The sequence below is a fragment of the Monodelphis domestica genome, chromosome 5 (assembly GCF_027887165.1).
Source record: "Monodelphis domestica isolate mMonDom1 chromosome 5, mMonDom1.pri, whole genome shotgun sequence".
Lineage (NCBI taxonomy): Eukaryota > Metazoa > Chordata > Mammalia > Didelphimorphia > Didelphidae > Monodelphis > Monodelphis domestica.
In genome coordinates this window covers 216403095-216417730 of record NC_077231.1, presented here as the reverse complement: position 1 = coordinate 216417730, position 14636 = coordinate 216403095, and the positions used below count along the sequence as shown (strand labels likewise).

At 40.4% G+C, this 14636-nt stretch overlaps 2 protein-coding genes across 3 annotated transcripts in view; one reads left to right on the top strand and one right to left on the bottom strand.

The window, feature by feature from the left end:
• Positions 1-9153, top strand: part of DENND11 (DENN domain containing 11) — a 59854-nt gene extending 50701 nt beyond the window's left edge. The window contains exons 7-9 of the mRNA XM_001368088.4: positions 2431-2581; positions 2901-2969; positions 4756-9153. Coding sequence (XP_001368125.1) covers positions 2431-2581; positions 2901-2969; positions 4756-4951 — 416 coding nt within the window. The 3' untranslated portion in view covers positions 4952-9153. The remainder of the gene's footprint in view (positions 1-2430; positions 2582-2900; positions 2970-4755) is intronic.
• A 2926-nt stretch (positions 9154-12079) lies between these two features.
• Positions 12080-14636, bottom strand: part of AGK (acylglycerol kinase) — a 119016-nt gene continuing 116459 nt past the window's right edge. For both annotated transcript variants that reach the window (XM_001375516.4, XM_056799806.1), the window contains one exon: positions 12080-12463. In XM_001375516.4, coding sequence (XP_001375553.1) covers positions 12326-12463 — 138 coding nt within the window. In that variant the 3' untranslated portion in view covers positions 12080-12325. The remainder of the gene's footprint in view (positions 12464-14636) is intronic.

Genomic DNA, 14636 nt, shown 5'->3' with positions numbered 1-14636 from the left:
CCCCATCTTGATGCCTAAGTGAACCAGTTCCACTCTCTACGCTCTACTGGCCTCTTTTGAATCCCTATCCATTATGTTGCCAATTGCTTCCTGCTGAACCTCAGCTTTAGATCACTACTACAGGCCATCCAATGCCTTTGCTCCTTCATATGTGCTGCTGAATGAAGGTGGAGAAAAATTACACTTTTCTGATCTACTACAAATTGATGCTACATAATCTCAACTGGGCCCTCATAACTGTTAAGCAATCCTGCTATATCTTTCTTATCAATTCATTCTCCACATCATCTCTTCCAAATTTCTTCTTTCCTCCTTAAACTTCCTGTGGCTCCCTCTCCCCCCACTCTCTCAGCTGAGACTTCCCTCATATTTTACAAAAACAAAAAAATTCAGGCCATGATCTCCCTCTTTCTCACTTTATATCAACCATATGCCTTCTGCCACTTTCTCCTCCTTCACCCTTTTCACATGATAAAGTGGCCTCACTCCTTATCAGGTGATTTCATACTTCCTTCTCCCCCAAATGACTGCCCTGCTGTCATACCAATTTTAATTTTTATTACATATATTTATATTTAAATTATTTATTATATTTTATTCATTTTTCTTAAAAGAAAAAACTCCTTGCCATTCATCTTAAAATCAGTATTGTGTATTGGGTTTTAGGCAATGGAAATTAAATGATCTGCCCAGTCACACAGCTAGGAAGTGTCTGAGGTTAGATTTAAACTCATGATCTCCCATCTCTAGGCCTGGCTCTCAAGCTACATCCTCCTTCATTTATTTTCAATCTCTCCCTGTCTTCTGCTCATTTTCTATGTTCCTACAAATGTCCACATCTCCCTGATGCTCAAAAAAAATTCCCTTGGTCCTTCTACCCCTGCTATTATCCTTTATATCTTTCTGCCCTTTATTGCTAACCTCTTCCAAAAGACTATCTACAATGGGTGCCTTCACTTTCTTTCCTCTTGTTCTCTTCTAAACCCCTGGTAATCTGGCTTCTGACCTTGTCACTCCACTGAAGTATCTCTCCAAAGTTACTAAGGATTTCTTAGTGGCCAAATCCAATGGCCTTTTCCCAATGCTCATCTCTTTGACCCCTCTGCAGTCCTGACTCTGTTTATCACTCTTGGTTTTCTTCTTGCATATCTGAATACTGCTTCCTTCCATCCATTGTCTCCTTTATCCTCCTCCAGATCACATCCTGTAGCCCTTCCCTTCTACGGGGCTTCACCCGGTGATCTCATCAGCTCCCACAGATTTAGTTATCATGATGGCTGAGGCTGATCATTATCAGATCTACCCTCCTTGGTGAGCCTTTTCTGAGCTTGAGGGCCCAGAGGGCAAATTCAAGCTGTCGGTGAGCCCTTCTTACCTGAAAGAAAGTGCTTGCTTTGGGAGGCTGGGCTGATAGGGGTGGGACCTGCAAAAAATGTCCTTGGTCTCTGCAGCAGCTCCCTGGCTCTGTGTGTCCAGTCTTCGACTACGCTGACCTAACTGTCTTTGCCGACTCTCAAGCTCCTATCTCCAGCGGCCTTTCTGACGTCTCTAGATGGATATCCAAAATGGAAATCCTTATCCTTTCCCCAAGAGGGCAACACCAGCCTCTGGATCCTCGGGCTTTTCAAGCCTAGGGTTATCCTGGACCCCTCACTACCTCTCACCCCACTAATCCGAGCTGTTGCCAAGGGCTGCAGATTCACCACTGCAGCATTTCCTGAATAGGCCTCTGTCTCTGCTCTGACGTGCCACCACTCTGGTGCCAGGCCCTCATCACTTCATGCCTCCATTGTTGTAACCGCCTGCTGGTAGAGCTGTCTGCTTCATCCCTCCCCACTTCACGCCGTCCTCCATTCAGCCACGAAAGTGATTTTCCTACTGATTCTGATCATGGCACCAGCTACTCAGTGACCTGGAGTGAATTCCTGTAGCTTTCAGGCTCCAACACAAAATGCTCCAATTGGCATTCCAAGCCCTTCAGAGGCTCCAGGGCATATTCCTCTGGCCCGTGTATCTAGTCATTCTCCCCCCTCTTCTCCCACTGTTGACATTCCTGGCTTTCTTATAATCCCAACTAAAGTGCCACCTTCTAGGAAGGTTTCCTCAACCCCGTTAATTCCAGTGCCTGCCTTCTGCTGATTTGGCTGTTTGCATGTGGTCTTCTTGAGGGCTGGGGCTACCTTTCTGTATCCCCGGTATTTAGCACATAGTAGGCTCTGAATAAATGTTTATCAGTTAGCTTTATCTCACTATGCTTTCCCAAGTTCTATCTTCTTGGGTGTGAGAGGGGAACCAGCATTTATTTAGCGCGTACTATTATACTGTTTCATCTGATCACGGGCTGTTCCTTCCTTACTCCTGAATGACTTGGAAAAACTGTTAGAGAATGCCCTGATGAACCATCTAGTCTCCTGACATTGGCTTCTACAGGTACGACAGAGAAGATTTTTGAAGAGAAACATGATTTGTATGACGTGTATGTGGACAACCAGAATGTAAAGACCCATCATGAACACCTGCAGCCGCTGCTCAAGCTCAATAGTGCTGACAAAGAGAAGTACCGGAGACTTAATGAGCAGAGGTAACGTGCAGGTGCAGGGGTGCATGGTAGGATGGTGGGGTAAAAGTAGGCAGCAGGGCTTTGGGAGTGAGAAGGCGCGGGGACAATGATCTTATTGCTCAGCACAGGACCACTTGCAATATTTCTCTTGCATATTCTAAAAGAAAAGGAAAGAATCCTTTATGAAGTACCTACTATGTGCCAGGCACCCTATGGGAGGTGGGGACATAGTTCTGAAGTCTAGAAAGTTAGGAACCAGCCCTGGAGAGGAAGGGAGACTAGTACACGCACCCAAACTGCCTGCGTGGCATCCTGTGACTGACCTCCTTCTTTAAATCAGGCAGATGCTGTTGTACTCTCAGGAAGTGGGCGAGGACTGCAACCCATGTGAAGAAGACCTCTTTGTCTTGTAAGTTGGCCCCTTTCAGGAGTTAGGGAGGTTTCTTTTACAGTGTTGGTTAATAATGTAAATTGTGGTCCTGATTTTCCTGTTCTGCTTCTGTTCATAGAACCTTCCTAGGTTTCTCTGAACCCATCCATTTTATTGTTTTTGACAGGAAGGATGTTCTACTCTGTTCACAGGCTGTATTCGCTCAACCATTACCCAATTGAGTATGCCTTCTTGGTTCCCAGTCCTTTGCCATTCCAAAACAATGCTATATTTTTGTACCCATTGGCCTAGTAATGGTAGCACTGGGTCAGAAGATAGGCAGTGCAGTAGAAATGTGGATACTGTTCCAATTGAAATAAGATTAATAATTCTAGCTAGAAACCAAACCATTTACTGCTGTGCTTATTAATAGACTTTCTTTCAAATAAATTGTTTTTAAATTTTTATTTATTCCAGGCTTGACCTCTAGCAACCAGGCCTGAATACACAATATGCTAGCTACAGGCCAATCACTGGAAATATCATTTTCAAGGTTTTAGAGACTCTCTTATTAATTTGGCCCAAGATCAGTTTCTTTCGGCTGTCTTATGCTCTTTCTGTATTTGTACATTTATATCAATTAAATGTCAATGTCCTCATTTCAGTTGTGTTAAAAAAACATTTTATAAGATTCATTCTAAGTTGTGGAGACCTTTCATGATCTCCACTGATTCTATCGGGCAATTCCATACATTTCTATTAAACACCTTCTATCTACAAGGCAGCATGCCCATAGTAGTTAGAGTTGGAATTAATATGTGCCTCTGACCTACTGGCTGTGTGATCCTGGGCAATTCATCGAACCTCAATACATCAGGCGATTCTCCCAAGGAAACCACAGGTATCTATCCCTGTGTACAAGGCACTATGCTCAGTGCTAGAACTGTACAGGCAAAACCCGACAGTCCTTCCTTAGAAGGGCTTACATAATGCTAGGCTAGGGTCCTTAAATTCCTAAAGGGTCCAAGGATGAGGGTGGGAGTGGGGGGAGTGCAGTGGTCAGTGAACCCTGAAGGAAGAAAATTTACATCTTAATTTTCACTAACTACTAGAAATTTGTCATTTCCTTCAGTTATGAATGTAGGGCAACACACATTACTGAGAGTTCATAGGTTTCATCAAATTGACAGAGGGAGTCAGTAGCACAAAAATGAGTAGGAATTCCTATATTCAGGGAGATATAATTTGAGAAAAGTAAGTTAAATACCTTATTATAGGCAGGAGAGGGCACTAAGGGTGATAGCTTCAAGATGGAAAACGAAGTTTTTTACATTGCATTTTCCCTCCTTAAACCTGTTTCTTAGAGGATCATCACTACCCCTTTCTGGACATTGTCTTCAATAATTTCTTGAATCTTTCCATTACTGTTCATCTTCCGCCATATCATATTCTTTAAATTTGGTTTAGTTGATATAAGTGAACAATTTTCTCCCTTCATCTTCCACTTTCAGTTTAAATCTCTCTCTCCAGGCAAAAGTAGTTGGCTTCTTTCCCTCCCCTCCAAACCCTTTAAAAAGCCCTTTGCTTTTTAAAAAATGAATGCTTTCTTTCTAGTTGTGTGACCCTGGGCAAGTCACAATCCTGACTGCCTAGCCCTTGCTGCTCTTCTGTCTTAGAATTGATACTAAGATAAAAGGTATGGGTTTTAAAAAATGCTTTAAATACTTGGAAACAGAAGTATCCAATTCTTTCTCACATTTGGGTTTTCCAATAATTATTGGGTGAGCTTTGTTTGATTTCTCATGTTCTAACTTGGGCATTGCAGGTTTTTCCTGGAACAGAACAACAGGATATTCCAGACTTTGCTGGAAGTCTCTGCAAGCCAGGACAAGACCCTGACAGCAGAGCATGCCCGAGGCATGGGCCTGGACCCCCAAGGAGATCGAAACTTCCTTATGGACCTGCTGGAAGCATATGGCATTGATGTGATGCTAGTCATTGATAATCCCTGCTGCCCATAGACAGCTGGTGAAGAAATGACTCTCTCATGTGATAAGAAGCACTCTTGGAATTCATCCCACTGCCTCCCAAAGGATTTCATTTTTATTTAACAAGTTTATATGAAAGAATATTATTTATACTTTTCAACAAATGCAACTTTTACATTTTTCTCCCCACCCCCCATCCCTTAAATTGAATGACCTTGGTTTTGTATTCTGGCTTTGATAGAACTTTCACCTCCAAGCTGCCCAGGTCTTTGGGCCTGCGCTGACCTTGGGAAGTGAGAGAGAAAGCTAATTTCTTAAGGAGATCTTCTAACGTGACTCAGGGATGGGATCGAGTAGATTTGTTACCAGGACAGGGTACTGGAAGCCCATCTTTAAGAAACACTGGAATGGACTTGAGGAAGGTTGGGAAATTCCAGTAACTGGCAAGGTTCAAGAGAAGACAACCACCTGTCCATGATGATCAAAATATGCCATTACCTGAAGGCAGCGCACTAGACTAGGTACCTTCTCAAGAGTCCCTGGTTGCATTTTAGGATTTTGATCCTCTGATCTCATCATGATTTCCTGTTCAAGTAAATGAAACAAGCACCCCTTTGGTGGCAGTGACTACAGGGCAGGACACAAGTGTGCTTCTCAATCTGAGTACTACTGTAAACTAGTATGAATGTCATGGGAAACTTGAATGGGACCCTGAAACCTTTTCAGGAGTGCTACAGGCCTTTCCTTCCCCTTTCCCTCTATTCTTTATGGTTCAGGCTATCCCTTAGTTGGGGGAAAGAGCTGACACCATCACCTTGTCAAACATTTTCCCACTATTTAACTTTCACTGAGGACTATGTACTGCTGGGTTGAAAGGGTAAGGCCTTTTTTAGAGCATAAAAAAGTGGCATGAAATTAAAAGAAGTCTGAACTCTCCAGAGGGTTCTAGCAGGCTGTGACAGAATCTAGGGAGTGTTGGGGCTGATTAGCCCCACTGGTCAGAGAATTACATTAAACAAAGCTAAGGAGATGGATGTGATCTCTTTTAAAGGTCCTATTTATCTTTAGCATGAAGGGCTATGTATGGCATTCTTGATTCTAGTTATTAAAGCAGGGGACAGAGAAGTTTAATTTATTCCCTTCCTAGATAGGAAGGACCCTCAACAGTGCCTTCTCTCAGGGTGTAGTGGTCAAGAAATCCCTGAACATGGCTTGTGGAAACATCTAAGTTCTGTCTGGATGTCTTTCACAGCTGTGTGTTGAGTGGTGAGTGACTGCTTTCCTGTTCACTTGGGGGAAGAAGGGAATTGTGAATTAGCTGTGGTCAGCAGCCTGCTCCTGTGAGTTACAATGAGACCTTTCACAATCTAGGCCCATGGAAGTGGCAGGGGCAGGAGCTGTTCTGCTGGGCCTCAGTTTCAGTCTCATAGCCTGGGCCACTGGTGGGAAGTGCTTTCTCCCTTCCTTCTCTTACTAGCTATGCTATTTCAACATGGGTTTATGTGACCATGGCCAAGATCCACCAGATGAATTTCCACAGCTGGGAAGAATGAGGAAATAGTGAATTATATTTTATCATCAGGTCTGACAAAGGCTTCTACTTTCTTTAGAGGAATTTGCTGAGCCTGGCTTTTAGGGTGTGATATTCAAGTTTTGTGAAATGCAGATATACTAATGGTAACACACACAATGTTCTTTTTTTGGTAAATACACAAATATGAATGAACTTTCAAATATAAATAATAGAATTAATTAATTTCTTTTTTGCTGTGGGCAGTAATACAAGTATTTACAAAAAAAAATCTGTAGATTCCTTTTGGTAATACCTGGATCTTCTTTCTGCCTCTCTTAACTCTGCTGTCTTTAAAATGCCCTCACACAGGATCTAAAGCTGAAAAAGACTACTGAGGAGATATATCCAACCTTTTGTCACTGTCTACTAATTTTGCCTTAAGCCAGCATGTGAATCTTTTTCTCTCTGCTAATCCCTGTAGAGCTGAAGCATCTCTGCCTAATCATCACCATCAAATCCCTCAGAGTAGACTGAAAACCAAGGGCCTAGACATCACGATGGAAAGACACTCATTTAGCTCCAATGTCAGCAATGCTTAAGAGACATTAGCCAACACAGTGCGGACTCCAAATGTCTTCTTGCTTTAGTCTGGCTCATTTAACAAAGAGCTAGGAGCTAGACATCCCTTTATGGCAAGGAGACAGGATCCATATCCAACCTGAGCCTTCTGATCTAGCTATACCTGAAGCATTCCTCTCTAGTCTGGTCATTACCATTCATGCTTTGGAACACCACGCCAGGGACTTTGTATGCTGCTGAACCTCAGTAAATGGTCACTGACTTAGAAAACATTTTGCTCTCATAGGGCATTAGCTACCAAAGCATCACAGATGTTTCATTCCTATGATGGAGTTGGGGTGGGGAAGCAGGCTAGAGGTTAAATAGAACATGGGGGTTCTTAGGTAAAATTTGTGGTATGTGCTTGTATATGTAAATTACCTTGTTCTCCATGTTAAAGCAAAAACATATAGGTAAAAAACCCTACAGGGTAAAAATTCCTACATCAGAACATTTCAGCCTGAGAAGTGGAGGATGAAGATAACTAGAAAAATACTTTAAAAATAGAACCATGTGGTCATTCACCTCTTTTGGAGGAGCCTCCCATGAAGAGCAACAATTAAATTGACCTTTTAATGGCAATGGTGCTCCCCAGCCAAGGAGGGTAAGAACTTACATTCTAGGCAAAGAGGACCTCTGGGCATGGTTTATCGATGCCAGCAGTCTTGCTGATCCCAGCAGGTATTAGCTCATGCCTGTAAGGACCGAAGGGTGTAATAAGTCAACATTCTCCTAAGATTTGCTGCTCTGTAGATGCAAGAGCAACCCAAGGATGTCATTGAGGTCATAAATAGGTGTCTGATAAGAACTTTGCACTTGGCTGACTGGGACCAAGAATCCTGTGATTTGGATGGTAAACCTCCCATTCCTTGCCTTGAACTGTAACTGCAGAGCAGCCCCCTCACCTTTGTAGAGCCTACACATGCTTTGTGATCACAAAAGGCCCTCATTAAAAATCAGTGCTATCACAGTTTGACTTGACCTTTGGATATAGGAGAAGAACTGAAAGTGGATGAAAGGGAGTGGGTTGGCTATACCTTCTAGCATGTTCTTAAAAAGTGAGATTATAAATCTTACCTTGATTACTAATGGGCCTAAGCTCTAAATGGGTATAGAAGATTACTTAGTATCATGAGAAAATCCTGCAAAATTGGTCCTTTTTTTCTTATAGGAAAGGGAAAGTTTATTTTTCTATCAATAAGTGACCAAATATGTAAAGGATTTCAAAAATACAATTCTGGAAAAAGGCAGTTTTGTTACATTAAGGAAACCTGCCACAGGAGTATGATTTAATATCTTAGTAAAAGGAGAATTGTCAAATAAGGATATTCTCAGGAAATGAGGTTTAAAGACATTCCTGAGAGAACACAGTAGTTATACCAACTACAAAAGAAATATATTTTCTGAGAAAGCAGTAAAGCTGCAGATTTCTGGCCAACTGGCCTTGGTAAAAAAAAAACCAAAAAACTGATCTGGGAAGGATACAATACTGGGAAAAAAAACAATGGCATCAGATCTCTGTTCTGATGGAAGGTGGTGGAGGAGAGAGGATATTAAAAAAAAAAACGACAATTAGGTTTATTCACTTCATTTAGGTCAATCTTTGGTCATCCTGGAAGCATCTGTTAAGCTTAAGAAAAATAAAAAAACAAGATCCAGTGTAGCTAAATAAAATTTGCTTCCTCATGTCACAGAACCAATGCAGCCTCACAATTACCTTAAAGGTAAAAAGCACATCTCTTAATATCATGGTTCTTTAACCAATGCTAGCAATAACAAAAATCTGATGTTTCTTTCCTTCTCTCCTGAACAGTCTTTATCTATTGCAAATGAAATTCTGAAATCAGTAGGGTGAATACTACTCAAATGATAGTGTTTGCAAACTCTGCTGACTCTTAGCTGTGGTAATTCTGAGGGCCCAAAGGATGGGGTTAATCCTGATGATAAGATGAAAATGACACTTGAATCTGTTCTGTTGTACAAATGGTTGCTGTACAGCTTATAACATACCTGTATAGATCTGAGCCAAGCGGTCTACAGAAGTTGAGATGACCATAGTTACAGAAAATAGTTTTTACAATTAAAGTTCACATTTTAACATGAATATGTGGGTTGTAATTACTTATGGTTGTTCTACTCCCCTTGGGTAGAGCATTGCAGCTGTGGTAGGGTATGAGGGACTTGCCTCTGACTGGGCCTTGCATGGAGCACGTTTGTCCCTGGGAGATGCCCAACAGATTGCTCCTCCTATCGGTGTACTGGTCATTGTTCCCTTTGGAATAGCAGCCTATCCCTATGTGTTAAAGGAGTAGAGAGGATACATTTACAAATTCATCTTGAAGAGAATAATTCATCAATCCACTTCAGTTGAATGCTCCACATCCAGGAGTAAAGAATGCAATTAAGACCAAACATCTACTTCAAAAATATTTCTGTGGGAAATACTAGGAGGTAGGTACTGAAACTCTGACTTCATTAGTATGACAAAATCCCTTTACCGATACTTGTCAGCATCTTCTCTGTAACTTAGTGTATCAATTCTGAACCTGGGGTTCACAAACAGGGGTAGTGAACCTAGATGGGATAAGCAAATTAATATCCTTATTTTCACTATAATTGAAATTGAGTCTTTCATTTATGAATACAGGCAAAAAAAAAAGATCAGAGTAGTATATTACTTAATAGACTACCAAAGCAACCCACTGCACAAAAACAGGCAAGAACCTCTCTTTGAGGTTTGCCTCTAGCAGAAGCATCAAGCATGCTGCATCAGATCAAAATGTTATTGGGAAATATATAAGAAAATTAATAAAAGTACAAAGTCAATATGCATCTTGCAGAGATCCCAGTGGAGTGGCCCTATTTCTCTGAGTTTAACAATACTGGCTATAGTATTGAAAGGTCAAGTCATATTTCAGGATCAATTAGCCAATATTATAGGTTAAGATTTTATTCTAAAGCAATCCATTTTCTAAATTTAGTAAATGATAAAGGTTACATTTTGTTTCATTCTAAATTTTTTAAAGCAACTTCAGGACAAATAAACCTGTACCTTTCTTGTCTTGCCAAAGAAAATCACTATTCACATGTTTATAGAATGTGTTGTTCTAAAGAGATCATATTTCTTGCTGCCCAGTGCCACCTATATAGGGAGAAATAAGAGAGAAGAGCAAACTGACACAGGAAGGGCAGGTCTTATAATTTCACCAATAAATCAAAGCTGCATAATGTATAAAACAAAAACCCTCAAACAACCCTATGTACTTCCACTTAAAACTGTTAACATTAAAACCAAAAATGGATAGTGGCAGTATGTAATACAAATTTGGTTTATGATAGCTTCATCATCAATCCAAATAAACGATTTGGATAAAAGACTAAAGTAGTAGAGAAAATAGTTTAGAAAACTGTATTTGATCTGTTTCAGAAAAGAAACTCAAGTCAAAACATGAAGTGGGGAAAATGCTGGGTTTTGGCTCTGTTTTAGAAAACAAGTCACACTTGCAAAAAAGGAGGGAAATTTGACATTTAAATAGCTCTATATTTATGCAATTTTATATATAATATATCAGCTGATTCTCAAAATGCTCCTCTAAGGCAGCCAGTACAATTATTTTGCAGATGAGGGATATTGAGACAATAAAAGCTCCACTAACTAGCCCACAATTCAGAAGCCATTAAGTCAGCTAGGATTTGAATCCTAATCTTTTGACTCCAAATTTGGGGAACCTTCTCTTTACAATTAGAAATGACTACTTTTTACAATCATGATCATCTTCCTTTGAACAGGGGATGAGGGAAAGGGAAGAGAGAGGTTGTCTTTAAATATATTTGAACCAAAGGCAGCTGGGTGGCTCAGTGGATCAAGAGCCACACCTACAGATGGGAGGTCCTGGGTTCAAGTTTGGCCTCAGTTACTTCCTAGCTTTGTGATCTTGGGCAAGTCACTTCCCTGGTGCCTAGCTTTTAGCACTCCTTTGCCTTGGAACTGATACTTATAAGATACTTAAGTCAGAAGGCAAGAGTTTCAACTAAAACAAATTAATATATTTAAATCTATTCCAAACTAGGCAGTCTAGTCTAATATGGAAAAAAAACCCAAACCAAAAACCTGGCCTAGAGTCAGAAGACCTGGATTCAAACACTAGATGTATGACTACGAGTCTAATTGAACCTTTCTTTATAAAACGAGGATAATATTTACACATTAATTTATTTCATAAAGTTGTTTTAGGGGAAGCATTTTTGAAAACCTTAAAGCATTATGAATGGAAGTTATTATTAAAGCTTCTACTTGAGTAAATAGCACAAATGAAATACAGAAATAATATACATTCAGCACCAATTAGGTAAGTTCTGGGGTTGGGAATGTTTGATTTTGCAGGGGGTGATCTTATATTCATTTAAAGGTTGAAAATCAAGTGCATCACACTGTCATATTCTAACTTTGGGGAGAAGCCACTATATATGTGTTTCCATTAAGGCAGAGCCAAAGTCAAGACAAAAATAAAATTGAGGGCTTGCAAACAAGGGTATCTTCTCAAGAGGTACTGGGCAGCAGAAAAAGCCTCTAGGGGAAAGATCCAAGGGTACCTAAAGGGAGTGAGTGACTTTAGTATTTGAAGGATATGTAATACTCCCACTAAGTAAAAACTCCTCTATGACTAAATACTACTGTGGGTGATCAAAGATGGCTGAAAAAGTTGTCCTCCTTCAGCCAAGTTGAGGATGACCCTTTGGGCTTAGATGGCCAGACTGGCCCCAGAAAGGAGAAGCAGAATCTGCTACCGTACCCATACTCAAACCTTTACAGCCTGGTAGGATCTGACTGAGCTTCTATTCTATTGGCATTGCTTTGATAAAGAAGGGTCACCTTATAATGCTGACACAGAAAAGTACTTCCATGTTTGGATGTAATAGATGCCCCCATCCTTTTTCCACTTCAACATGTGCTATTTGCCAGTGTAAGACATTCCCTGAAAGAAGTAAAGTTCTACATCATGGGGAAAGCAACATCCAAGACCATAGACTGTTGAGACAAAGACTGAAGAACACTTTAATGGAAGCTGGCTAAATGACAGGCAGTAAACAGGACATTCTGGGATGCTCCAAGTATCAAAAAGTAGCTCCCAAGAGAGCATGGTACTCCCAGTTAGAGTGTGGTTTGGCTCCCTTGGTTCCACTTCTGGCCCCAGAAGCAGTCGTAGAGCACAGCCTAACCTTCATCCGGTGCCTCATGCTCCTCAAAAAGAGCAGACTTCTGTGCTTGTCCATGATCACTGCACAGGCACCTGGAGCATCTGCTCCTTCCGTCGGGGGTCACAAAAGAACTGGAGCTTCTTGGGGAGCAGTGTCACCTCCACACGCATGGCTTCATACTCCTCACTGTCAATGCTGAAGGACCCTCCTGTTTCCTATAGAGAAGAGGAATCCCAGAGCAGAGAGTTCAATAGCCATAGTACTAGATCACAACAACATGGCATGGTAGTACAACGGTGTTCCAAAATTCACATGAGGAGGAATGTACCTCAGCACCCTGAGCACGTCATGAAAAAGAGTTTTCTTTCTCACACTCATCTATGTATCCTCCGTCCCCACCCAGGTGGATACAGGTCTGGTCTCAAGTAGAAGGGAGAATTTCTGGAAGTTTGTTACTGTCCATAGGCTACTTTTGACCAGGTATTAGTTGATTCTCTGGAGTTCACTGCAAAGAGAGATAGTTTTGTTTCCTTATTGCCTATTCTAATTCCATCAATTTCTTTTTCTGCTCATTGTGATAGCAAGTGGTTCTAGAACAATATTAAATAGTAGTAATGATGGGCATCCTTGTTTCATCCTTGATTGTACTGGGAAGACTTCTAGCTTATCCCCATTACAGAAAATTCTTGCTTATGGTTTTAGATGGATGCTGTTTATCACTTTAAGGAAAGTTCCTTTTATTCCAATATTTTTTAATATTTTTATAAGAAATAGGTATTATATTTTGTCAAAGGCTTTTTCTGCACCTATTAATATAATCATATGGTTTCTGTTACTTTTGTTACTGATTATAACTGGTTTTGACCAGTTATAAAGTTGTATTGTTTCAGTTTTTAGGGTTTGTTCTCTAGTTCTAGGATCCTAAAATATGATGAACAAAGGCAGATTTCTTTGATTAATGCCAAATGCTGGGTACATAGGAGGAAATACAGCTGGATGATTTCTACTCTATCCAAATTCTTCATAATATAAAAAGCTTCTAAATACTCTCCCACATTTTCATCCTTCCAGGTTGAAAAACAAGAAAGTCTCCCTCCAATAAAAAAAATGATCAGCAGTTTGAGGGAAGTACATAGGATGTGGGAGTCAGAAGGACTGTGTTAAAGTACTTAGTCTGATACTTATTAGCTCTCATCTTAGACAAGTCAGTTCCATGAAGTCCCAATTTATCTGAGAAATAGGCATAAAATTAAGTGTATTTACTTGAAGAAAAGAAGTATTTTTCAGCATTCAAAGAACAAAAATGAGACTATAATCTGAAGCTAAGGCAATGCCAATTTTATTTTCATTTGCTGTTGGCACTGATACGTAGTAAATGAATAAGGGAATTTGGATGATATTGGCTATTTAAAAAAAAACCCTCAGTAAATTTGGTGGAACAAGGTTCTCTTCCAAAAAGGTGTATCCCATGTACCATGCCAAAATAGTACAAGATTTTGTGACAGATGTCATAACATAGGTAACTTTGTTCAATAACCCTTTGATTATTAGGTGAAGCATTAAACTTGGGAGAAATGCATGACAAATGTATTTGCTACCATCAAAGAGGATGCCCAGTATAAAGTACAAATGGAAGAGGGATTCCCCACTAATGGTATGTTCCTTAAGATGTTCCTGTTTGCAGATGCCATTACATTGAGTGCATCAAGCCACTGTAGACCTACTTAAGATGGGTCAATTATCATTCAGAAAAAAGTTTTGTATTTTCACATAGGAAAACTAAATAGATGAGGATGACTTGTTTGATGGTCAATCTATGCCTCTATTTCAACAGCATAGATGTTATGGACACTGGGGATGGATAGTAAACTCTGCTCAGAACTGAATAGGCTAAAGAGGGGGAAGAATGGTAGGAATTCCTTTCGGACACTGGGTAGTGTTTTTAATGAACCTGATCTTCTCCCACAAACATGGGCCCATCTTGTCAGTGGTGTTACACATGATGCTACATAGCAAGTTCATATATATATCAGACAACATCAAGAGGCCTACACCTGGGGAAGGGCCTCAGCATGTTGGTGACACCTCACCGCTTCCTCTGTGGAGGACTAAAGAAAGGCCATGGATAAGTTATATAGGACAAAGAAGGCACAGATGAATTAAAGTCTGCCATGTTGTAAGAAGTCCCAATTTTAATGAAATCACATGGAATACAGATGAAAGCTATTATTATTGCATGTGAGTCAATTTTGAGGTATAATCTTGTTACTGGAGGATAATGAAAGATACTATTGGTTTCAGATCTTGAGGTCAGTCCTAAAGGTGACAATAGCAGTGGGCTAGGAAATGGATGAACCAGAAGTGTTTTAGGCAATAATGACAAAGTAT